Here is a 27,619-nt window from a genome sequence, read left to right as displayed (position 1 = left end):
TAGTTACTGAAACATGCATATATTCAAAATGCAGTGATTATCAACAAGAAATCAAGGTCAGCTCATTAAGAGAACAGCCTCTACTGAGGAATTCTGTCAAGGAAAGTTAAAGCACCATTCACATTCATTACAAAACATGATAAAATATTTATTTTCTGCAGAATCTACTCCCTCTACTTTTGTAAGGGGCTATTCCTGCAACTATGTACTTATACATTTATAGTCTGTCTCCCAATGCCTCTTCCTTGGCACAATGTGAAAATTAAAATAGAATTGCATATTTAGCTCATTTTTTTTCTGCCACAGAATTAAGCTCTGACTTCCCAAAACTCATGACTTCAGGATAAAATCAATGCCTACCCCAAGAAGTTTCTCACTTTATGACTACTCTGTATTCACAGAGTCCTTACATTGCTCGATGTCTCATAGATGGAGAAAGACCCCTTTCCCTCCTGCCTTGTAGAATTATTCATTTTGCATTTAACCAAAGATGAACAGGCCCTTTCTTGCATTTTTGCTTTTTACTTCAGGGCCCAATATTTTAAAATACCATTGTGCATACTCAAGAAAGAGCAGATTCCCTCAGGAACTCACTCAGAATAAGCCAGTCTTTAATTCCATAGCAAAACCTGAGACCTGTCTCTATATGCTACCTGAAAGGTCCAATTGATGCCTCGAAGAAGGAAGAGAAAGATTAAGCATGTCTGCAGAAGGCCTTCAACAAGACTTTTAGAGACAAAACAAACCAGAACTTAGGTTGTGAATGACTTCATTTCTAACCAATGGGATTTTTCATTGTATATATAAACCTAGCTTGATGTCACAGTGGACACAGAATACCTATTATTATTTTGGGGGTTTACATTGTCTTCCTGTTCAAAAGGTAAATAATTCAGATTTTTAGAATTCCTCCATACTTGTTTATTTGTATTTGTTGAGAATATATTAGGTTTTGGGTTTTTTTGATCCAGAAGTTTTCATCAGTGGATACTCATTGTGGATACTCATTGTGTGGGAAATTCCCTCCACCAATAAAGTCTTCAGTTGACTTAAGAGAATTGGCTCTAAGTTTGTATCTAGAGAAGATATGACTTGGCCATAATTCCAAGTTACCTCACACAGGTGAAGCAGGATTTTAACCTTGGCCTTTCTGAATCCAAATTTAACTTTTTACCTACTATGCCCCTCTGCCTTTTCCTAAAAAAAAGTTTAAAGTATAGTTCCCTTAAACAAATGTCCTACTTCCCTTTGAGCCTAACTTTCCTAATTAAAGAGTTTTGTACTGCCCTAAGAGAGAATAAGAAAATAAGTGAAAGATCCTAAATGGGTTGAAGTTGCAATTATTTTTCCCCTGATTCTGTTGATGTTTATAGTTCATTATCCTTTAATAGGCAGTTTACCAGTCTGATAAATATAAATACAGCCCAAACCACTAAGGGCTCTACTTATTCTCATTCAATTTTATTGCAAAAGCATTTCTTAAGTTGGACACCACTGGCTTCCAGAAAAGTGAGGAAGGCAAGATAAATCAAGGCCCGAAAACCTAAGGCCCCGCTCATGTAACACGATTTCATCTTGTCTGGGTTCCACTTTGCCTGAGCAGAATAGTCACTTGACTGGGGTTCAGTCTGATTTCTGTTTAGGTTTTTTTTTTTTAGGTCCCTATTATAAATAGCCAAAATAAAGGAGCTGCTGTACTGAAGGGCACCTTTCAAGAGAAACAAAAATAGGAGAACTGTTTAACAAAAGGAGACTGTTTGGGCCTTAACCTCCTGAAAGGGTCTGACCATCAAACTGGAACTGCTTTCCACAAAGTTAAAAAGACCAAGATGAAAAAAAAAAAAAAAGGGAATCAGAGGATCACCCACTCCAAGCCTTCCTCCCCCCTCCCCTTCCCTAATCCCAACCCCCTTAAGAGGTGCCAGAGAATAAAATACAAACCTCTTTGAAGAAACCTTGGGTCTGATCTCAGCTTTCAGGTTACAGAAGGCATTGGCTTCAGAAAGGCTCCCTATTGTTAGGTCTCTCTCATTCTCTCTCTCTCTCTCTCTCTCTCTCTCTCTCTCTCTCTCTCTCTCTCTCTCTCTCTCTCTCCCTCTCTCTCTCTCTCTCTTTCTCTCTCTCTCTCTCTCTCTCACTCACACACACACACACACACACTCTTCCCCATATTTGCCCTGATTCCCCTATATCACAAACACTCACACAAATATTTCCCCCCATATTTGTCCTGATTCCCTCATTTAATAAATACACACAGACATTTTCCCTTATATTTGTCCTGACTCCCCCACATTATAAATACACACATACTATTTTCCCTATATTTGTCCTGATTCCCCCTTATCATACACACACACACACACACACACACACACTCCACAAAACAAAAAACATCAGACTTTCATTTTAATCTCCTTACCCCACTGGGTAAAGGCCTCTAATTTCACAGCACAGAGATAGCACAAATAATTCATATGACACATTAGCAGAATATGTATACTGAAAGCATTTAGTCCTAGCTCACTGGAAACAATAGGGGGTTAAGCAACTGCTTGGAAAAGCAAAAGGTTGGATATTCATGTGGTGCTAAGCCCCTCTCAGTTCCACTTCAAGGAAGCAGCGACAAGGTCACCCTATCAAAACGAGAGTTGTTCCAAGTCCAGAGGTCACCATCATTACATGGCTCTCCCTCTATTTTCTCCTCAGACTGCAATATTCTCAAGTTCTACCTGACCCTTTTAAATCCATACATCTAGGTTCTGTTACCTTCCCCAGTTTCTCCACACACATCTCCACCCCCATTGGAATGCTCTTTTCCCTCCTATTTTTTTTAGTCTTCCTCTTAGCTTCCAAGGAATCTCTCTCACCCTTTCCTGGACTTTTTCTCAAGCTCTCCCCCACCTCCCCTGCAGTTTCTTTCCCCACTCAGCCTTTATTGTCTCAGCAGTGCCAGCACTTTTAGGCCCCTACAGAACTATTATTCACTCAATTTCTTTTCTCTCTGAGACACTGCCAAGTGTGAGGACAGGTCTCTTTGGGGACAAGGATGAATCAATAACACAAATGCTTTCAAATAGCTCAAAATGGGGCTGAACTCTTAGAAATTTTTAAAAATTACTTAATCCAGCCAATTGTCATTAAGAAAATTCTTTGCAATAAGGTGTTGGGGCGGAAGCCCCTCAAATCCAAAGACCAACCCTCATCTTGAAGCTTTTGTCTCCTGTCTGCCATGTGTCAGAATTTAACCCAGTTTGTTTCCATAGGGTTCCATAGCAGCTTTGGGGCTATTTTTATTTCATTAAAAAATCCATAGCAGCTGGAGAAAGCCACCCTAGACTCTTCTAAGATGTAGCAATGAATCTTGGAGACCATTTAACTGTTTATAGATAAGAGAGAACAAGCGTCCAGGGAATTAAGGTGACTTTCCCAGTGTTGCACAGGTTGCTTGACCACATTGCTCTGAACCCAGAAGCAGTTCTACTACCCCTACTTTTCTCTGAGATCCATCCCTTCCTAGGGTTCTTGGACAATCTAACTAAAATCTACATTTTATTGACAAGCATTCACTGAGCACCTCCTATTGCCTGGCATTGTGCTCATTATTGGGAATACAAAAATAAGTGAGTAGATTCTTGATCACAAGGAGCATATGGGGGAGGTAACACATAGATGAAAAATATATACAAAATAAACAAGAAGTAGTTTGGATAAGGAGGGCACTAGTAGCTGGGACTTATCAGGAAAGACCTCATATAGAAGATAGCATTTGATCTGAGTTTTGAAAGAAATCAAGAATTCCAAGTAGGAAAGGGACCATTCAAAGACACAAAACTCACAGGGTCCTGAAAGATGATGGAGGAGCTTGAGAAGTGTGTCAGGCAAAAAACAGGTAGATTTATTTTTCTAGAGAAAAATGTAAGATAAAGTTGGAATTAGGAACAGTTTCCGTGTTAGGGAGTATTTATGCTGGAGCATCATGTGTGAGAGACATTAAGGAGACCAGGATGACTAGACTAAGAGATCATGGAGGGGAAAAACCGTGTAAGAAGATTGGAAAGAAAGAGACACCAGATTGTGAAAATCTTTAAAAACCAACCACAGAAGTTTATATAAACTCATGAAACATTTTTAAAAATAGGAAAAAACTGCATCTTCTTCTCTATATACTACCAGCTTAGTAACTCATGGCTTGTTCTCAAGTAAGGAGACCCCATTATTTTGTGGCAAAAACTTAAAAAGGATATCCATTTATGTCAATTTTCCAAAGAACTCCTTGCTGCCCAAACAGGCCATTTCTTCATCCCAGCAATGGAAACAAACAAAGCTTTATGTTGAATATTCTTTTTTTATTTTTGATTTGAAAAGTCCACAAAACTCTTTAGCAACACTATTTTCTCTTGGCTCATTCAATTATTCCTATTCCCATCCTCCACTTGGCTCTTCTATCTATAGTGATTTTCAAATGCATGACCACTAGGATGCAACAACCCTTATTGAGCACCCAAGTGTGAGACAGATACGTAGTGGACAGGACATCAGAGCTAAGCATATAAACTCTGCTGTCAAGAAGTTTACAACATAATGATGCTGGGAGGGAAGAAGATAGATAAATATAGCTAACGTTGCAAAATGTGAATTCAATAAGGAATACAAGTGATCCCACACATGGCTACATTGATTATTTACTGCTGAGACAATAATAAAGAAGAACATCATTTAACAAAGGATGTTGTCAAGCACCTGAAAAAAATTTTCATAAGGACTTGTTTGGTGCTTAAGATATTTCTCTTCAAAGCTTACATATAAACATATTTATCCTGCATGTTTTTTTTTTTTTGGACAAGGAACCAGCTATTGAATCCTCATACCCCTTTCCACCTCCTTCCCCAGCCCACACATGCCATGTCATGAATAGTTTGAAATTAATATTGCTTTAATTCTACATCACTCTCTCAAAAGATATGAAAGAAAGATTAAATTTCCTCTTTTTTGAACCTGGGGGCAAGACTAGAAATTATTAATAGGTGGGAGTTTCAGAGAAACAGATTTTAGCTCATCATAAAGAAAACTTCCTAACAATGAGAGCTATCCAAAAAGTGGACATGGGCTGTTCATGGCAAATAGTAGATTCACCTTCATTAGAGGTCATTAAGTAAAAATTGAATAGTTGAAGATGCCCAGGATCAATTTTTTGTTCAAACACAGATGGGACTAAATGGACTCATTTTGTAATTCTAGGTGAGATCTGGGAAGAAGAGGACTGTTTCTCAAGCAAATTTTCACTTTCTATTTCACTGCAATGGTATTTCCACAACACTTCAGCCACTAAGCCTAGCAAACTTGGAATATATTCCAAACTAAATCAATTCCTGAACCTTTGGAAAGAGGCTTTTAAAATTAGAGAATATTATACCTCAACCAGTAAATATAAAAGTCTCCTTCACTATGGTAAGGAGTTCCTTTATATTTTCCCCAAAGTACATGAAATTACAAAGTGGTAGTGGTGATGTTGACTATAATTAACAAATCAATCAACCAATAAACACCTTTGAACACCAACTATGTGCCAGGCCCTGTACCAGGAGCTTCGTATACAAATCCATAAAGGAAATAGCTCCTTTCTTTAAAATTTTTTATCGTATTAATAAACATAATTTACATTGATATAATACATTTATCTAGCATGTCACTTTAATATATTTTTGACTCTTTAGAATTCAACTATTTTACACATCTTATTAGATCCTTAAAACAGCCTGTGAGCTAGTCAGAGTAGAGATTATTATCCCTATGTTACAGATGGGGAAATTATCCTACTTTCCCAAGCTCATACAACTACTAACTAACAGTCTTCTGACTCCTGGGTCAGTGTTCTTTCTCCTATAGTATTGATTTGTGACAAGGGTACTACTAATACTTCAATAATGGAATCCCTGTGATTCCCTCATCAATAGAAAATCAGGGCAAATTCTAGAAATGGCAAAACCATTTTAAAGCTTTATTTGCCACAAAGGGTTCCAAGCTCAAATCCCAATGTACTTACTGAGGAAATAAATTGTTAATCCATCCTTGTAACAAACATCAATTGGGAAAAGAAAAGAGAATAGATACCAAATTCTTCAATACTTTCATATTTATGTGAATTATGCATAGTAACTATGGTTGAATCTTTAAGAAGTAAAACTAAAACTTAAGTCATGAAAACATGTCAATTAAAAATATACACACATATATACATATATACTTACATATGTATGTATGTATATCTGTGATAGAAGAATCTGCAATCTCAAAAACAAATGCTATATGATGGCAATGGATCCATTCCACCATATTACTGCAACTGACTTTTTTTTCTACCCCCAATTCAAATGGAGAAATGCTATTAAAGATGGTTTATATGAATTGATGTAAAGTAAAGTAAGTAGAAGCAGGATAACATTGTACACCATAACAGCAATATTGTAATCACAATCAACTGTGCATAAACTGAGTTATTCTGATCAGTACAATGATCCAAGACAATTCCAAAGGACCCATGATGAAAAATGCTGTCCATTCCCAAAGACAGACCTGATGAATTCTGAATATTTTTTTACTTTTTTAACATATACTTTCACATATACATTAGAAATTATATTATTTGCCTTCTCAAAAAATGGGAGAAGTTAGGAAGAGAGTTCAAAACTCAAATTTTTAAAAATGAATCTTAAAAAATTTAAATTATAATTTGGAAATCCTTATCAAAATAAATAAAATAGATTAAAATAATATTTTAGTGTTTAGAAATTTTAATGTTTAAAAAAAGTCTTGGACATGGGGAAAAAAAAACAGACAAAAAACCAAAACATTCTCAACAAATTGTGGTCTTGAAGTTTGGCTAATCAAACTAAAATCTATGTATCTATGTATCTATGTATTTGTGAATCGATGTATCTATCTATTTATGTGTCTATCTATGTATCTATCTATCTATTGGTAGCAACCCAGAGAGCTGAGTTTTCCCTCTTGGTTCATTTCCTTTTCCTAATTATTTATATAAACTAAAATAAGGAAAAACAATTTTGAAAAAAAAAAAAAACACTTTAGCAAAGTTTAATCTGATTCTCCAAGGAAGGCTGTTCTAATCCAAGACCATCTTTTCACTATCTGCCAATGTTGGTTTTTGCTTGGCCATAATCACTCACATGCTATCACATCAGCTCAAATACTGCAAAAACAAAACAATTTCAAACAAGTTCTAAGTTTTCTAGTGTATTGCTGGTGAAATACATGTAAATTATCAGATTATATTACAAGTGAAAGACTCAGCAATAGATTACCATAGTGGTACATTAACGTAAAACAAGTCAAAAGGAACACTCACTGACAAGCTTCTTTGACATGATTTTTGGCAGGGAAGGAAAGAGAATGAAGTGTGGGGTCTGCTAGATATAAGAGGCTGGACTTGTGGGCCCAAGTCCTGTCTCCAGCTAAAGGTAGCAGGGCTCTTGCCTCCTTCTGAATAGAATCAATAAAGGCAGAAAAGGGGGCCCTTGCTGCTTTCAATATGTTCACCAAACACTCATGGAGCTTCTGCTATGTTCAAGTCACTCGGGTAGGGGTAATGGGCAGGGGAAGAAGAAAAAAAAGGATGAAAGGAAAGACAAGAAGTACAACAAGGTCTTTGCCCTATAGAAGCCTATAATCTATTTAGAAAGATAATACATATATAAATGGAAACTATATAAATATACAAGCCAGCATATGGAATATACAAATATATATACACAAATAAGAGAAGTATACATGTATGGGCATGAATATTTTTTAAAATGTATATATAAATATATACACTTAAACACATACATATATCAAAAGAATGAAACAGAGAATAAGAGACTTCATAGGAAAGAAGGGTCCACTTAGGGTCAGAGAAGGGATCTGAATTATCCCTTGAACATTAGAGAGGAAGGGTATTCTGGGATGGAAGTTCAGAGTGTACAAAGGTAAAGAAATTATGAGGAATGTTTTGGCAACAACGTTGGAAATTATTTAGTGAGAAACTACGGGGTCATAAACAAAACAACTAGATTTAGATGTAAGTTATCAAAATTCCTCAATTCCTCAAATAGAAAAATGATACCTGCCCACCAAGAATTTATATTCTACCGCAGAGAAGCATGCCAGATGCAGCCTCTATGTAATAAGACATTAATGAACATGTGTTAAAAGTGGCAGAAAGTTACTGTATGATTATAAATAATAAGTATTTACATCATTTTTCATCTCCTATTTCCTCTCCAAAATCATAACGAATAACACCTGGTACTTGACACAGTAGACAGTTACTGTGGAAACACTCCTTCTGATAACTTTTTAAGAATTTTTGCCCAAATACTCTGGGAAATGTCTTCAGCCGTCAATAGCTCTCTATCTTTTAAAATTTAATTAAACTTTTCCTGTTGCAAGTTTTATTCAACTATTCTTGATCAAACAGCTATGTAAAACTTGTTGCTTAACTGATCACCTTCTTCTAGTGAGACCATGCAGTTCTTGAAACATCAATAATAATAGATAGCTCACTCCAAACTCCTTCACATTTGTATGAATAGTGAGAAAATGGGAAATTCATAATCTGGAGAAATTCAAATCCTCCAAAGGGTGGCAGAAAAAGACCTCAAGTGGTGTTTTGTCATTGTGTCACTTGGGGACAGAACTACTTAAACAATGGCTGCCATAGTGAGAAATATTTATTGAGAGTCTACTATGAGCCAGGTTCAGGGATGAATTCTGTTCTGTTTTTGATAACATTCCCATATTTTGATACATAACTCCTTATGTTAAAGACTACACATGGCAAAAAGATATTATATGATTATAAATAATAAGATGCAGCATTGTGTTCACTGAACTTTAAAAAACTGCTTTACTCATATAATCAATATTTCATTATTATATGCATATTTTTGATCAATAATAAACTTTATTATGTGAGAAAAAATAATATTGATTCAGAAAGGGCCACCAAATCTATCCATTTTCCCAAATCATCTTTGCTGCTCATAGGACTATTTCTTCTTGACATCTATGGTGCTTATTTATGTATATGTCTTCTCCCAAGATTACTGTAAACTCTGGCAGGTAAGGGATCATCTCTTGTACTTATTTTTAGCTCTCATTATGAAGCTTGTTGTAATGAAAAGAATATTAGACAAGGAATATTGAAGTCATTGGCACTTGTCTAAGTTTTTCTACTAACTAGATGAGTGAGTGAAGGCAGGCTATTTAATGTCAATGGGCCTCAGTTTTATTATCTGTAAAATGGAGGAATTGGCTATGATCCCTAAGTTTTCTTCCAGTTTTACAATTCTTAGACTCTATAGGTTCTGATGACTTGAGTGCTACAGGGATGACAAACATCAATTACTATTGAATACCCTTGATTTAATGAGTAGAGGTTCAAAATCCAGTCTGCCACTATATATTCTTCTTTACCTAATCCTTAATATAAAAAATTTAAAATGTTTAGGGATTAATAAAAAAAATTATAGATCTGAACACCAGATTCAGAGGAAGAAAGTCTGGATTCAAATTATGGCTCTGTTACTTATTACCTGTGTGATTTTTAGATTAGTAACTTGACTACCCTGAGTCTCAATTTCCTTATCTGTAAAACGAGGGAATTGGATTAGAGATTTTTAGTCTTTTTTGGTATATAATACATTTTGTATATATTCTCAGAGCAAAAATATTAAGTGCATGAAATATAATATGTAGTATTACAGAAGAAATCAATTATGTTGAAATAGTTATCTAAATAGTTTTTAAAAAACCACAACCTCCAGATTAAACAACCCTGGACTAGGTGATCTCCAATGTCCTTGCCAATTCTAAATCTATGATCCTATGGTATGAATCTTTATTTTTCTCATTTTTATTCTTGCCAGCAAATGGAATAGAGGAAAAAAAAGATTAACTTAATCCAATTATGTTTATTTCAGCTAACAAAATATTTAATCTGTATGCAAAGCATATGTTGCTAATCCCAAAAGAGAAGATTCAAAGTTGAGAAAAGATCTAGTCTTTGATACCAAGAAACTTACAATCTTGTAAGGAAACATGACCCAAACACAAATGACTTCAGTATCTTAATATGTATGAAACAAAAGTGCAAATAAAGTGCCTATTATGGATGAATGTTTACAAAAATATAAATTGTTGAGATTAACAGAAGAAGAAATAAATTACTTAAATAGTCCCATTTTTTTTTTAGAAAAAGAAATTGAACAAGCCATCAATGATGTCCCTGAGAAAAAATCTCTAGGGCCAGATGGATTTAGTAGTGAATTCTACCAAACATTAAAGAACAATTCATTCCAATACTAAGTAAACTACTTAGAAGAATAGGTAAAATAAGTCCTGCTAAATTTCTTCTATGACATAAATATGATACTGATACCTAAACCAGGAAGAGCTAAAACAGAAAAAGAAAATTACAGACCAATATCCCTAAAGAATATTGATGCAAAAAATTAAATAAAAAATATTAACAAAGACATTACATCAAGTTATAAGCAGGATAATACACTATGACCAAGTGGGATTTATATCAGTAATGCAAGGTTACTTCAGTATAAGGAAAACTATTGGCTTAATTGATCATAACCATAATAAAAATCAAAGAAATCACATAATAATCTCAATAGATGCAGAAAAAAGCTTTTGATGAAATACAGCATCCATTCCTATTAAAATACTAGAAAGCTTAGGAATAAAGGGAGTTTTCCTTAAAATGAAAAGTTGAATCTATCTAGAACTATCAGCAAACATTATTTGTAACAGGGAGAAGCTAGAAGCATTCCCAATAAGGTCAGGAGTGAAATAAGGATGCCCACTATCACCACTATCATTCAATATTGTGCTAGAAATGTTGATTTTAGCAGTAAGAAAAGAAAAAGAAATGAATGGAATTAGAATAGACAATGAAGAGAGAAAATTATCACTCTTTGCAGATGACATGATAGTATACTTAGAGAATTCTAGAGAATAATCCAAAATTAATTTAAAACCATCAATAGCTTTAGCAAAGTTGTAGGATATAAAATAAACCCACACAAATCAGCAACATTTCTATATGTATTCAAACAAAGTCCAGGAGCAAGAGATAGAAAGAGAAATTCCATTCAAAATAAATGTAAACAAAATAAAATATTTGGGTGTCTGCCTGCCAAAACAAACTCAGGAAATATATGAACACAATTATAAAATATTTCACACAAATTAAGTCGGATTTAAGCAATTGGAAAAATATCAATTGTTCATGAGTAGGCAGAGCTAATATAATATAAATTCAGTACCAAACCAACCAAATTGCCAAAAATGTATTTTATAGAGCTAGAAAAAATAATAACAAAATTCATTTGGAAGAACAAAAGTTCAAGATATCAAGGGAATTAATGAAAAAAAAAAAAAACATACAAAAGACAGTAGCCTAATAGCACCAGACCTAAAACTCTATTATAAAGTAACAGTCATCAAAAACATATGGTACTGGCTAAAAAATAAGAGTGGTGAATGAGCAGAATAGGTTAGATACATATCACATAATAATCAATGATTATAGTTATCAAATATTTGATAAACCTCAAAACTCTAGCTTCTGAGATAAGAACTCACTATTTCCAAAAAATTGCTAGGAAAACTGGAAAATAATGTCAGAAACTCAGCATAGACCACATCTCATAACTCATATCAAAATAAGATCAAAATGGGTAATGATTTAGGTGTAAAATGTGACACTATGTGCAAATTAGGAGAGCAAGGGATAGTATATCTATCAGATCTTTGGAGAAGGGAGGAATTTATGGCTAAAGAACTAGAGAACATTATGAAGTGTAAAATGGACAACTGTGATTACATTAAAGTAAAAAAAGTTTTGCACAAAAAATCAATATAACCAAGATTAGCAGGAAAGCACACAATTGGGGGAAATTGTTTATAGCCAGTGTTTCTGATAAAGGCCTCATTTCTAAAATATATAAAGAACTATATCAAATTTATAAATATACAAATCATTCCCCAATTGATAAATGGTCAAAGAAAAGAAATAGACAATTTTCAGATGAAGAAAATAACTCTGAGATACCGTCTCAGATTTACAAGAACTGATGCTAAGCAAAACAAGTAGAATCATGAATACATAGAATTTTACACAGTAACAGCAAAATTGTGGGATAATCAATAATACAGACTTGTTTTTTTCTCAGTGGTTCAGAGATCCAAGCAATTCCAATAAACTTTGGATAGAAAATGCCATCTACGTCCAGAGAGAGAACTATGGAGACTAAATGTGAATCAACATACTCTGCTCATGTTTTTTTTTTTTTTTCCTTTTTCTTCTGTTTTATATTTCTATCATATTTTTTTCCTTTCATTCAAATTTTTCTCTCCAACATAATTCATAAGGAAATGTTTTTTTTTTTTTAGTGAATCCATATGCATAACTAGAAAACTAATTATTTAAAACGTTTTAAATAAAGTGCTAATTACATGTGAAGGGAGAAAATGTCACAACTGTCAGGATAGGGGAAAATGTCCTGGGGGAGAATTTGCATTGAGTTTTAAGAAATAGATGGGCTGGTAAGTGGCTCAGTGGATAGAGCACCAGGACTGGAGTCTGGAAGACTCATTTTCCTGAGATGAAATCTAGTCTCAGATACTTACTAGCTGTGTAACCCTGAGCAAGTCACTTTACTCTGTTTGCCTTAGTTTCCTCATCTGCAAAATGAGCTGAAGAAGTAAATAGCAAACCATTCCTGTAATTTTTTCAGGAAAACCCTATATTGAGTCACAAAAAGTCAAACAAGAGTGAAACAACTGAACAAAAAAATTAAGGGATAAGAATTCAATAGGAAAAAAAACCTGTTATCAGAAGGCACCCAGAAAACACTACCAATGAGGAAGACAACTAGAAATGCTAAAATGCTTATCTTTGGTTTTCTTTTGCCAACTCTGCCTCACTACTTCATTCTACTGGACAACTGAGACTTATACCTACAGTTTAGTCTCATGGATGCCTCTTCATTTCTAATGCAATATTCTCATCAGAAGTATGTTAGAGAATTAAATTAATGCTTCCATGTATTTATCATCATTATCATATTTTCCTATTCACTAATTTGGCAATTCTATAAAAATAAATCTATCTAATCTGCCAAATTTTAGACTTCTTAAGAGATTTGTTGCTCATTTTTCTTTGGAATTCACAAAATGTGCATATTTTGTCTTTTTAATAATTACTTTCCTTTTTTTTCCTTCACCCCATTTTGGACATCACATATGATAGGAAAGGAACTATGTTTCTTAAAGGTCAAAATCACATGTGGTTGTCTTTTCTCCATATTTGTCCAATTCTTCATAATTCTTCAGAACTAATTCAAAGAGTTGATAAATATGCCAGCCAATTCCCTTAACACACCAGGATACATGTCACCTTGACCTTCAGATCTCTAGATTATCTGCTATTCCATCTATTTCTTTATCTGCTTTTTTGTCAATTGACATTCTTGACAAGTTGCCTATTACTTTTTAATGACCCAAATTTCTCCTTCTCATTTTGCTAGTTACAGATAATTTTAAGTATGGAATTTATTTCCTGAGCCAATTCAGAGTTATCATCAATTCTATTTTCTTCCTTATTTGTGAGCTGGGTTGCTTTCTTTCTAATGCAAGTTTTCTTAATCAGGGATACATAGGCCCTAAAGGATTTCAGAGGGTCTCATAGTTTGAAAAAAGCAAAAAATTAAATCATATTTATTTAATATAATCGGTCTCCTTTGTATATTATTGTATATTATTAAAAATGTTATCCTATAAAGAGATCTATAGTCTTCATGGATTTCAGAGGGGTCCATGGCCCTCACTTTTTTTTTTTCATAATACCTTAAAATAAAAATTTGTTTATAAAGAGATATTCTTATATTCTGCATACCTTCTAAATAGAATCAGCACAATAGACTTCAGTATTATTATTTTTCTGATGGTTTGTTTCTCTTTCTTGTATTCTAATTCTCAAAATTAGTATCTATGTCTAAAGATTTTAGGTCCCCTTTAGGGAAGAGAAAACTCCCTAACAGAATAAGAATAAAAGTAAATATTAACTTAATTTTCTTTTAAAAAGCTATATTCTTTTCATTAAAGATTATATTATCTACATACAACCTACAAAATGGATTTCAGATGGTTAGTTATTGATAATTTAGTAGTTTGTAAATTCAGAGCAATAAATTGGATGATTCAGAGTTGTAATCACCAGCTGTTATAGCTAATCTGGGTGTTCACCTAACTCTTTCATTCTGCCTCACCTCAAGAGCAGTAACTGAAATGAAACTTTTGTGCTTACTGAAGACAACAATTCCTTAAAAATTAGAATTGAGAAAGAAGAAAATGACTCCATAACACTTCAAAGAACAATAAAGCAAAGTCAAAGTATAGAAAAATAGGGGGAAAACATGAAATATGTCACTGGAAAAAAGCAACTGACCTGGAAAATAGATCCAGGGGAGATAACTTAAGAATTATTGGACAATCTGAAAGCATTGAGCAAAAAAAAGAGCCTGGGCATCATATTTCAAAAAAAATTATCAAGGAAAAGTTCTGGTGACTTAGACACAGAGGGCAAAATAGAAATTGAAAGAATCTGTTGATCAGCTCCTGAAAGAAATTCCAAAATGAAAATTCCCCGAAATATTATAACCAAATTCCAAGCTTCTAGGTCAAGGAGAAAATATTGCAAGTAGCTAGAAGGAAACTTCAGATACCATGGCTTATTCAAGACCACATAATATTTAGCATCTGACATATTAAAGGAATTGAGGGATTAGAATATTTATTCTAGAAGGCAAAGGAAGTAAAATCGCAACCAAGAATAACAAACTGTTTATAATCTTTCATGAGAAAATGAATATTTAATGAAAGAGAGGATTTCCAAGCATTCCTGATGAAGAGACCAAAGCTGAATAGAAAATTTGACATTCAAATACAAGATTCAAGAGAAACATAAAAAGGTAAACATGAAAGAATAAACATAAAGGTCTTAATAAAGTTAAACTGTAAATGTAAATAAAATGTAAACATTCCTGAATTGGAATATGATACATGTAACTCTTAAGAATTTTATCATTATTAGGGGGCAGCTAGGTGGTACAGTGGAGAGAGCATCAGCCCCGAAGTCAGGAGGACCTGAGTTCAAATATGGCCTCAGACACCACACTTTCTGGCTGGGTGATTCTGGACAAGTCACTTAATCCCAAATGCCTCAGCCAAAAAAAAAAAAATTATCCTTATTAGGACAGCTAGAAGTCTAAAAAACAGAAGGCTTAGTGTGAGTTGATTATATTGGGATTATACATACATACATATATATATATATATATATATATATATATATACAAAACCCAAAAGAAAATAAAAGAAAATTATGGATAAGAAGGAGGGATGTATTATGAAAGGGGAAGAAGGGAAAGGTAGAATGGAGAAAAATTTCTCACATAAAAGAGGTGGATGAAGAAAAGCTTTTATAGTGGAGAGCAAAAGGGAAAAATAAAAGGTGGAGGATAATGTTTAAACCTTATTCTCATCATAATTGGTTCAAAGACAGAAGAATATATATAGTTCACATTTAGTTGAGTATAGAAATATATTTTATTTAATAGAGAAATAGAAGGGGAAAAGAATAAAAAATATGGGGAGAAATGACAAAAAGGAGGGAAGACTAAGGAAGATGGCAGTCAGAAACCAAGTAGATTTCTGAAGAGGAAAAGATTAAAAAGAGGAAGAAGGAAAGACTGAAGAAAATAGATTGAAGGGAAATACCCAGTTAATATTCATAATTGTGAATGTGAATGGGATGAACTAACCTATAAAATGAAAGCAGATAACAGAATGAACTGGAAACCAGAATCCAACAATACACCACATACAAAAAGATACTTGAAGCAGAAAGATGAACACAGAGTTAAACTAAAGGGCTGGAACATAATCTATTATTCTCTAGCTGAAGTAAAAAAGTAAAAAAAAAAAAAATTAGAGGTAATAATCATGATATAAAACAAAGCAAAAGCAAAACTAGATCTAATTAAAAGAAAATAGGGAAACTATATTTTGCTAAACATTATTACAGAAAATAAGCAATATCAAAAATTTTTTAGAAAGTTTCTTTGATGAGGGACTATTTCTCAAATATATAGGGAACTGAATGAAATTTATAAAAGTCATTCCCCAATTGATAAATGGGCAAAAATATGCTCAAAATCACTATTAAATAAAGGCAAATTAAAGCAACTCTGAGATACCATCTAATACCTATTGGAAATGATAAATGCTGGAGGGGAGGAAGGAAAATAAATATATTAATGAATTATTGGTAGATTCCTGAACATATCCAATCCTTCTGGAGAACAAGGTCTGTAAAACTGTGCATATCTTTTGATTCAGCAATGCCACTAGTAGGTCTATACTCCAAAGAGATGAAAGAAAAAACAAAAAGACCTATGTGTAAAAAAATATTTATAGCAAATTTTTGTGGTGGTAAAGAATTGGACATTGAGAGGCTGCTCATAATTTGGGGAATAGCTGATGAAATACGATTGTAGTATAAAAAATGACTGTGGAGTAGTATCGGGGGGAATATTGCAAGAATATATGAACAGAAATAAAATGAAGTGAGAAAAATAAAGAAATCATTTGTACACAGTGACAGTAGCATTATAATAATGATTAACTATGGAAAAAACTTGTCTATGCTGATCAATACAATGGTCCAAGACAATTCCAAAAGGACTTATGATGAAAACATATAATCTACTTCTAGAGAAAGAAGAAATGTTCTCTGAGTACAAATTGAACTATGATTTTCTCTATTTTTTTCAGACATGACTAATACGGAAATATGTTTTGCATGATTTCACATATATAACTGATATTTTGCTTCCCTTCTCAATTGGTAGTAGAGGGAGGGAGAAAATTTGAATTGTGAAATAAATACTATAAATTTAAAATAAATAAAAACTACTCAGTGTGTATATGGGATTAAGATGTTAAATGCTTAGTTTTCTCCATTAACTACCAATGGAAACAACAACATCCTTATCATACTTTCATTTTTTAATACTTTATCAAAATTCAGCCAAATTATCTCCCAGGCAAGACAACATTTTCTCTTGTAGATGGCACATTAATACTTATACCTTAGGTGAGTTAGATCTACCCTTGGGACCCATAAAACTTAATCATTGTTCAGTAATTTGCTGCACTCCCTTCCCACTCCCAGGGTAGTTTTTATTTTTACATTTTTTAAACATTAAATGAAAAAATTTTGAGTTTCAAATTCCCTCCTTCTTTTGCTCCTTTCTTACCCATTGAGAAGGCAAGCAATATAATACTTGTTATATGTGTGAAATCATATGTACCATAAATTTTAAAGACTTTGATAGTCTTTTGAGATAAAATCTTAGAGGTCATCATCATCATCATCCCTGTCACTGTGTTTGCTACTGAAATTTGTTAAAGATACTTGGATTAAACCTGAAAGAGAGCTAAAATCTCAATTCTTGTATTCCATTATATTATATTGTATTGTATTTGAAAAAAAACAACACTCACTTAATGTACCTGTACAGAGGGTTCCCAGTGCATTATAAAGGAAAAATAGCATGATAGTGGTTTGTCTCAGGATCAGTTCTATCTGAACTTTATTGAAAAAAAAATGAGAAGAATGAGGATAATAATAAAGCTTGTAGATTTACAATTGAAAAGATGTCACATTCACTGCTGAATTTTGGACCACAACACTCCACAGAGCAACTCAAACTAGTTTAAAATATAATTGGGATATAATTAATAAAACCAACAAAAATGCAATAAAATACAGATAACATTACATTTTAAAACCAAGTCATTATGCAACCTGCAGGGATCCTTATATATAGTTTAATGACCCCCATTTCTATTTCAGTTTGATACTATTGATCTAATTGAAGACCAAATAAGTGAGGGTCCTACAGTCAAATGGGCACTAAGGGTAGAGCTAGGAGTCAATCCCAAGACCTCTGATTCCCAAAAGAGCACTTCCACTGCAACAAGATGTTTATGATAAATGATCATAATGTCTAGTTAGCACTCTGAGGTTTATAAAACATGTTTACCAAGAGAAATTTGTTGGAGGAAAATAATAGTACAGGGTAAAGGATACTAACAGAACTCAGATCTTTGTTCAAAGATGATTTCTGCCATTTACTTCCTTTTCTTATCACTTACCCTCTATGGGAGTCTGCCTTCTCCTCTATAAAGCTGTGACATCTGTTCCTTATTTTCGACTCTTACTGAGCTTTCTAGAAGGCAATGGCAGCAGGAAGGACTGGCTGACAATGTAAAAGGCCATACCACATTCAGCAAGATGGGGAAACATATGCTCTTAGCAGCAAGTCGTCACTATTGAAGGATACCTAACGGTCACTCCAGTTCAAGTGCTAAAGATCTTTCACATCTGAATATTGGCCTGGTATGCTAGGAGTTTTGGATACAGAAGCCCGCTAATAGGCTCCACCTCATTGTTGCTGAAAAGCATTTTTCTAATGAGCCATGCAAGTCATTGCAACAAGACAGAGTGTAATGATAAAATGTCATTTAAGGATGTGAACTGCTTTTAAAAAAAAAAAATCTATTCTCTTACTAACACAAGGGAATTATTACTAAATCCTCCTTTTAGCATTAACATGAGATACCTGGAACCCTGCTGTCATTTTTATTGAAATTAAGGGAAAAAATCTGGAACTAAAATTGTGGCTGCTGAAAACTCTAGCTACATGAAATACATTAGTCCTTCCATGCTAAACTCCTGACTTCTAAACTTTCCTTAGACAATCACTTTTATTTCTTTCTCCAAAAGCAAAAATAATTGCACAGTCATAAGAGAACTCCAAAAGGCGTGGGGTGAATAATAGAGATGGTGACATCAAAGATTTGTCAAGATAACCAAAGAGAATAATGAAGGTGAATGGGACAATTCTAACCAAATTCAATTTTCCCAGAGTTTAAAGTTCCAAGTATGCATTCCATGTTGGTCCAATGAACCTTCCCTGTACTTTAAAAAAGATTTTTTTGGAGATGGCAATGAAATTGTTTACAACTAATCTCTAATTTTTTTCCTTCATAAAGATTGCTAACTTGAAGGCTTTAAAATGCCCTGCTACGAACTTGCAATATATCCATTATGAATACCTGCTTCTTTAAAAAGCAAGAAATGGACCAGAAATTCTATTATCATAAAAGAAAATTCACATTTCAAGTACCCTAACTTGTTGAACACATATATATATATATATAACCAATATGTTAAACATTTTAATTAACTGTTAAATAGAGAACCTGCATTCATTATAACTCTATGAGAAGAATCAGTCAGTCAAATATTTATTAAAGTGACAAGCAGCGTCTTTCAAGAAGACAAGGAAGCCAGTAGGCAAAGATTAGAAGGAAGAGTACCCAGGACTCTAGACTTGTAAATTCCAGTTTTCTTACAAAGTAAAACATTAAATTAAATAGAAAAAAATAATTAACCCTAAGTTAGCATGTTACTATGAAGAGAAAGAGGCAAAATTACAATCTAACAAAGTGATATCAGAGACCTATTTTTTTTCCAAGAAAGAAAATAATCAACTTTACAGCAATGAAAAAAACCTACTTGTCAAAATCATGACTTACCCAAGTATATTAGCTATGCTTGATATGCTAAGGTAGGAAATTAGACTCATATACTTTAAAAATATTTTCAAAAGCGTTCAAACAAAAAAGGATTCCTGCTACCTCCCATCTAGAAAAATCAGATTCTAGTACTTCTTCCCAATAATTCTGATAGTCTACTGTCTATTAATATCTACTGACAACTATTTGAAAAAAACTGAAGTTAGAGTATGCGTTTCTAATTTCTTACAACATATTTCAATAAATCACATTCAAAGCCAATTTAAAGTGAATTTTCAAACGGACCTTCTCTAGCTTGAATTCTTTACCAAACATAAAAGCAAAAAAGCATATCTTACTACAAAATTATGGCTAAAACCAAATAGCTGTTGTTAAAAATAAAGTCAGATCTGTATTCTAAATGGCTGTTGACTTAGAACTAAGAGCTCTATACAGATGAGCTCATCTTGTTATTGAGGCGTTTACTACTAAGCTCTTGCTGAATTTGGTCAGATGCCCCTTTCACTTTCTCTCTTGTACTGATTTAACTTTTGGCCCTCACTCCCCAAACATATGTCTCCTCAATGACCTAAGGTCAAAAGATGTGCATCATCATCAAAAAATATACTGATGTCTAATTAAATCTTTGAGTAGTTTTCTTGAGTAAGAAGGTGGGGCAGGATAAGGATGTTGAGAGATTTTGCCTGATGTGATAACTAATTATTTGGGGGATGGTAAAGCAAATATTTTAAGGAGTTAGCAGTGCATGAAATCACTTGAGAAAATAATTTTGTAAGTAAAAATGTCCTGTAACTTGGATGTTGCTTGGTTCCTACCTCTAAGCGAATGGTTGGCTGATCAATCATATCTTCTGGAATAACAATTTAATGAAGTCATTCCCATTTGGCCTATTTCTACTTGATGCTAAACAAGATGTCAATTTTTTGGAGGCATGTTATATGTGGGGAAATCAACTAAAAAAGTAAACCAAAGGGGTCAATTTAGCTTGGGCTAAATGGAGATAAGGTTTTTATTAAAAGACTGATTTATGCCTTCAGAATTTCTAGTAGATTGAATGCAGCACTAGAAACTCTAACATTTTGGTCTTCTCCAGGCTGCACTCTGGCCTTTATCATGCCTCTGCAACCTCTTCATCATGGAAGCTCTCTGGAGCCCTGGAGTCCACACAATAAAATTATACCCCTTTCTCTCTATCCCTTTCCCCACCCCCAGGAAAGGAGGTTGGATGGTTTCTTCCAGAATCACTATGTTAAAGATGGTGTCTAAGCCACCCTTGCCATCATTCCTTTTCATGAACTTCCATCCCTCCCCATGTGCCAGGTACCTTCATCATCTCCATCCTATGCTTTTTCAGCTTCCTTTTACTTGATTTCCCCCAATGTAATGTAAACTTCTTGGAGACAGTGACTAGCTTTCAGCTTATATTTATATTATCAATGTTTAGCACAGTACCTGGTACATAGTAAATACTGAATATATACTAATTGACTGTAGGACCCTTTACAGGCTTCCAAATTATTTCAGACTCTGCCCGAAGAACTTCTGTTTATGTGATTTAGTCTATTGATATTTACACATTAGAAATTAAGACATCTATGAAAATGTGTTATGCATATCTATACATATTTTTGATAGTTTTTCTTTTTCTTTTTTGCCCTTCTCAATGAATGGGACAGGGAAAGGCAGAGGGAGAAAATCTGGAACAAAATAAAATTGAAGAAAGGCATTAAGACATCTTAACATTATTATGAAGTTAGTTTTGACCTCCTGGACCACCTGAAAGAGTATCTGGACCCTACCTGAAAAACCACAGCTACATGATATAATTAGTCATGATGAGAATCTTTAGTATCATTAATCTCTTCCAAGGGCCTGAAATGAAGTCTGTGTTTTTTAACATGTTACAAAAGAAAATGTTTACAACTGATGAAGCAGCAGAATTTATCAGAATAGATAGATATATGCAGAGGGAAGTGCCTTGAATATTCAGTCTGGCAAACATAGATTTACTGCAATTGATAACTTATTTCTCAAATGCGTGTGTCCTATCCATGCCCTCTGATATTGCATCAAAGAGTTTTAGAGTAGAAAGAACAAGAATAAATAAGGATATAGAAAGATAGCTAGATTACTTATTGGGTAGAATACTAATTAGAAGGTAGTAGCTCTGAATTCAAATTCTCATGTGTGACTAGGAACAAGTCACTTAATCATTCCATGTCTCAGCTATATTAATTAACTAGGAGATTGATTTCAGCTCTAAACATATATTCCATGATCTTTACAAAATAATAAAAGAGAAGTACTGGGTACTGATGAACACTTTTCTCTTTTTAAAGACCAATGCATATAAGGCAGCATTCTCTTTGCTTCCAAGAGCAGCAGCTCAAGTGTCACCAAAGAACTTTGGTATATTTTCATCCTGTAGTGTGACTACTGTAATTAAAATTCTGTCTTTTCACATCAGACCTTAGAAGTTTGGTGTAAAGCTTAACAGAAGAATATGTTGTATATATCGACATCCCTTCTGCTCATTGAAAGAACTTATCTGTCCCTGTTACCTTACTCTAAGAAGATGTCAAAGCAGACCTAAGTTCAGTTTCAGAAAGATATTTTCTAATGCTAAGAATTCTTCATGGTACCAATAGAATTTGGAAAATTGCAGCAGGGATGTACGTAAAAAGAGCCTGAGGTGAATGTATTTAGCCAGCAGAAACCCAGTTTTTGTATTAATAATTCAGTTCTTTTCAGAAATAATGGGAGAAGCATTAGAAAAGGTTATCGCAACTATCATCCAATACATTTCTAAAATTATTCTATTACATTTTAAAGGGTATAATTATAAATGTTTTTAAGAGCAATTTACCAGAAAATTAAAGTTGCCTGGTTTAAAAAATAATTATTTCATCCCTCTGATGAGGGATTTGAATCCTTTTCTCAACCTATGGGGGTCATTATTTGTTTACTACAGAGAATCAAGTCCGAATGAAGGAAGCGCTGATCTGAGAATCAGCCTCTAGAAAGAATTCTAATAGCTTACTGGAGAAGAGGGAGTGTGGAGGAAGGAGAAAAGGGGCATTCCAAGCCAAAGACCTTTTGTAGATTTTACTATAATTTTTAAAGGTCTACTCCTATAGACTTGCTTAACTGACTTTAAGCCCATTGAAACTGAACTCTGGGAGGGTTCAGTCTTATCTAACCAGATTTTTGAGTGTTAATTCCATCTTTTGGTTTCACTTTTTCCCTTGTGTAGGCCTGCCCTAAAAGCCTTCAACCATCAGTCTGTATGTTGTAAACTGACTGCACTGTATATAGTCCTGTGAGGATAACTTTAGTGAAATAAAATATGTAGGCTTCTGGCATGCATATAATAATGAGATCCTGAAAAAGGGTTTTAACAGCAGTTATGTCACAATGCTCATAGCTCCCTGAAGTCACTGAAAGCCTTGTTAAATTAAAGATTCACTGTGGTTTTCTGCTGCATTCCTGCTTCCCATGTTGCCTTTTTTTTTTTTTTTAATTTCATTATGCTCTTAAGAGTGGGCAGTATCACACCAGCCAAGATTAATACCATCTAGAAAACTGAATAGTTTCAATAAAATCATTATAATTCTGTGCGCTTTTTCTGTTTGGGGAGGGGAGGGGTAAGGTATAGAGGTAGGGCAATGCTCTCAGATTAAAAAAAAATTCTAACATTGGTTCTTCAAGTTTAGGAAATATGGTACCCAGCCCCTCCTCTCCCCCCCCCCCACTCATTCACAGAGGCTTAGGAATTTAACAACATTCAATTACTCTTCCATTCTTGAATCCATTCTTGTTAATGTTCCATAAGGTCATCTCAATGTCATTAGGATTTAATTCTACATCCTTCTTGGATTCCAGATGTGGCTTGCCTCAAAATTTACTCTGGTACTTCTTCTGGAAAAAAACAGTCCACAACAAGAAGAACAACAAAACTTCTTAAACAAAGGATCCTGTCTCACCCAATGCCAAAATCTCCTATCAAGGAAGCTAAAAATGTCAATTATAATAAAGTGAACATGTTTGCTTTTGTTGAAGAATTGTGAGTCTTTATGTTTTAAGTATTAAAAAAGCATAATCACCTAGTATGTAGGTTAATTCCTTTTCAATATTGTAATTAATGCAACATTAATAGTGAATGCCAGCTCCAATTTTCTTACTGCTTACACTCAGAGAGCAGACTTGAATATTCTGCCAACTCCATTACATCATCTGAAAACCCAAACATTTCCCATTTTCAAATCACTCTCCTCCACCAGGCAAACATGCTCGCTCTCTCTCTCTCTCTCTCTCTCTCTCTCTCTCTCTCTCTCTCTCTCTCTCTCACACACACACACACACACACACACACACACACACACACACACACTCACTCAAAAGATTAGTACCCCTGAGAAGCCCAGGCTCCATCTGAGGTTAAAGTCTGCAAATGCACACAATTTCTGGGAGCTTTTACTACTGCTGTTTTAGCTACAAGGATGCCTCCATCTCTGACCTTCCTTTTTCCATTCAGACTGTTATATAACCTAGAGCCTGCGTGCAGTATGTGAGTTGGGTGTTTTGCTTTAAAAAAAAAAAAAGGACAATCCCCCCAAAAAAACCCTCCCCCTCCCATTAAACACTATAATGGAAAAGATTAGAGATTGGAGAAGGAGGGGGTCAGGAGATTCTGGGGGGATGTGGGTCAGCAGGTTAGCAGTGTCAGAACCCAATTGCTGCCTCAGCCTTATGATTCTGGGGACAGCTCGGCCCCTAGTCTCTTAACAGTGCATGAGGGGGCCGACTGCCCGGGCGTTATGTAATTTGCAAGAACAGCAAGTTACCCAATTGCTAGTCAGTTCTGCTGCCTGCCACCCCATCCTCCTCCTGCAAGAACACCTTCTGGCGAGGATGACACCTGAAGATGCTAGCAGCAAAAGGGTTTGGGGGTGGGGGTTGGGGAGAGAGCCTGGGAGAGGGGAAAGAGGAAAGGGGCGGGGGCTAGTTCAGGGCCCGAAAGTATCAGAGCTTTCTAAATACTATCGCTGCTAGTGCTTCTCCTTCCAAAAAAAAAAAAAAAAAAAGTCTCCGAAACACATGAAGGGAATTTTCTCCAGTGTTTCTGATTAACCCTGTTACATAACCGGCTCGCATTCCAAATCCACCGTCTCAGGGTCTAAATATACTCTTTGCAGCCAAAAGCCTTCTGCACTCAAACTCACCCAGCGGCTGGCACAAGCCCCCGGGCCTCCGATCCCCAACAACCCCCACCCCCAACACGTTGGACTGTCCCCCTCCCCACCCAAGCTGTTGCGGTTCGGCGCGGTCACTCTTCGGAAATCTCCTTTAATTAAATGTGTTTTTTTTTTTTTTCTTTTTTCGCGGGTGTCATCTTGATGGGTTTTACTGTACTTGGATTCCGTGAATGGGAAGACGCCTGGACAGGGGGAGGGGGTGTGGCCAAAAGGGGATAGGGGTGGGGGTGGGGGTGGGATACTGTAAAACAGCCAACACATGATCAGCCATATTTCTCCCACCAACTAAAATAGAGAGCAAAGGGGGTGGGGACGCAGACTGCCCCCACCTCCCACCCCCTTGGGGCTCTTCCTGATCTCGGACAGGGACTGGGAAAAGGGTCTACGGGGTGCAGGATCAAGGCCGAGGTAGGATTTCGGCGCACAAGGCCGGGGAAGGGGGGTGTTGAAGGTTTCCCCCCCCCCCCCCCCCCCCCCCCGCAAGCTCGTTTCCTCCTGAATGACAGGCGTGATTTATCAATTATTTACGACAGTAATTAAAACCGCAGCTTCGTTCCTTTTGCAAACTCTAGGCACATTCAGATAAATACATTCCCTAATCCACCACTAACTCCCCCCCCCCCCAACCCTCCTCAATGCCCCGCCGAAGTACAACCCACCAGCAACCAGGTTTGACTACTAGTCTCCCAGGCACAGGGAGGGGAGTGCGCTCCCTTAGCCACTCTCCACTCCACTTAGCAACCTTAGTGGGATGGGGCTTTGGGCAGTCGCAGAGGAGGTGTTGACGGGTCTCCCCAGGAACATCAAAATAAAATTCAAAAAGCACTCTTAGCTGGTGGTGAGGGGGTGTTGGGGGAGTGTTGATCCCAACATCCAACCAGCATTCAACTTACACTGACCATCCCCAGGCTCTGGCGGAAACACTCCATGAACCGCGGGGAGGGAAGGCAATTTTCTAAACAGAAATAAGTTTGGATTTTTCTCCCCCCGTCTCCTTTCTTAATGTTGGATTTTTTTTTTAATTCTGTCTCCCAAAAAGAGGGACTCACACTCACACACATACACACAAACGTGCGCACACACACAAACGCACACGCACTCCATCCCGGGGCGGGGGAGTTGGGCTACCCTGGTTCTTTAAACTTGCGTATCCACTATGGCAGTTGCCTGCTCAACAAATTAGTGGGAACGTTTCTGGTGCTACCTCCCACTCTCCACTCACACACGCACCCCCAACACATACTCACACATATACATACACACTAGCCCCGAAGTAAAAAAAAAAAAAAAAAAAATTCACTGACAAGCGTCTCCAAGTGAAGACACGCACCCAGACCTCGTCAACCTCCCCAGCCCCTAGACTTCACAGATCATTGACTCCGCCCCCTCGCCGCCACCCCCAACCCACAAAACCCCAACACGCAGAGTCGGGGTAAAGGGAAACTTGTTAAGAAGAAACAAGAAGCTAATGGGGAGGCGACTGAGGTGACAATATATATATATATATTTTCTTTTTAAAAAGGACACTGCCACTTTAAAAGTTTCTTTCGGTCCCCGGTCACCACACTCCTATTTTTTTTTGGTAACGTATTTAATTTCGGCAACGCAGTTTTCCTTCTCTTTGCAGAAAAAAAACACATCCATACATCCATCCATATACATATATATATAAACCCTGGGATAGCCTGCTAGCTGTCAAACCCTGTCGCTCTCCACTCCTCAGCTGCCCACCTTCTCCTGCAACGGGGGAACGTGCTGCAAAAGTTTGCAACATTTGTGGGGGGCGCGGGGGGGCGGGCAGTGGGGTGCCCCGACGTCAGGGTATTGCTGCCAGCGCCCGGGCTGCTTGTGCCCTGCAGCCCGACCCCCCCTTCCTATGCCCCCGGCCTCCTGGGCCATCCCCTTACTGTCCTCCCCCCATCACCCCTCACTCTTCCCTTACCCCCCTTATCCCCCTCTTTCCACCCTCCCTACCTCTGCTGGTGCTGGAATAGCTCTGTCTGCGCACTGGAGCCGGCGGTTCGCTTTTCCGGGCGGATTCCTGATTCAGCGGGGTCTCCCTGGAGCCGGCGGCCGCTTCGGAGCCGCTGCTGCCCGGCTCGCTGGCGGCTGGGTCGGGGGCTGCGGGAGCTGACTCCATGTTTTTTCCCAATGTAGAGATCGCTGGAGATGGCGAGCTCCGAGACTCCCTCTATCTTCTGTTTTCAGTGCAACTCTATGGTACCAAAAAAAAAAAAAAAAATGAGAAGGAGACAGGGAATGAGAGGGAGAGAGAGGGAGAGAAGAAGAGAGCTAGAGCGAGAGAGCGGGTGTGTGTGTATGTGTGTGTGTCTGTGTGTGTGTGTCTGTGTGTGCGCGCTGGAGATGGGACTGAAAACAGATTTGACCACAGGCAGCGCTAGCGAGAGCTTCTCCATCCATCCCCCACACTCCACATACCCCACCCTCTGCACCCCAGACACAGATCCATAAACGGGCTGCAAATTTTGGGGAGGTGAGACAATAACAGGAGCTAATAGGGGTAATAGTTTTCCCTTCCCTCCAGTCAAATTATAATTGGCAAGATGATTCTGTGAATACTTCGGAGAGTCTCTCAGGAATCTAACTCAATCCCCATC

The 27,619-nt window shown here is 36.1% G+C and overlaps 1 protein-coding gene across 3 annotated transcripts in view; it reads right to left on the bottom strand.

Annotated features, from left to right (window-relative positions):
• Window positions 1-27,337, bottom strand: part of LOC127551302 (nuclear receptor ROR-alpha-like) — a 148,095-nt gene extending 120,758 nt beyond the window's left edge. For all 3 annotated transcript variants that reach the window (XM_051980932.1, XM_051980933.1, XM_051980934.1), the window contains exon 1: window positions 26,976-27,337. In XM_051980932.1, coding sequence (XP_051836892.1) covers window positions 26,976-27,141 — 166 coding nt within the window. In that variant the 5' untranslated portion in view covers window positions 27,142-27,337. The remainder of the gene's footprint in view (window positions 1-26,975) is intronic.
• Window positions 27,338-27,619: the final 282 nt, after the last annotated feature.

Source organism: Antechinus flavipes, chromosome 2, assembly GCF_016432865.1.
Source record: "Antechinus flavipes isolate AdamAnt ecotype Samford, QLD, Australia chromosome 2, AdamAnt_v2, whole genome shotgun sequence".
In the NCBI taxonomy this organism is placed as follows: Eukaryota; Metazoa; Chordata; class Mammalia; order Dasyuromorphia; family Dasyuridae; genus Antechinus; species Antechinus flavipes.
This window is presented reverse-complemented; position numbering and strand designations above follow the sequence as displayed.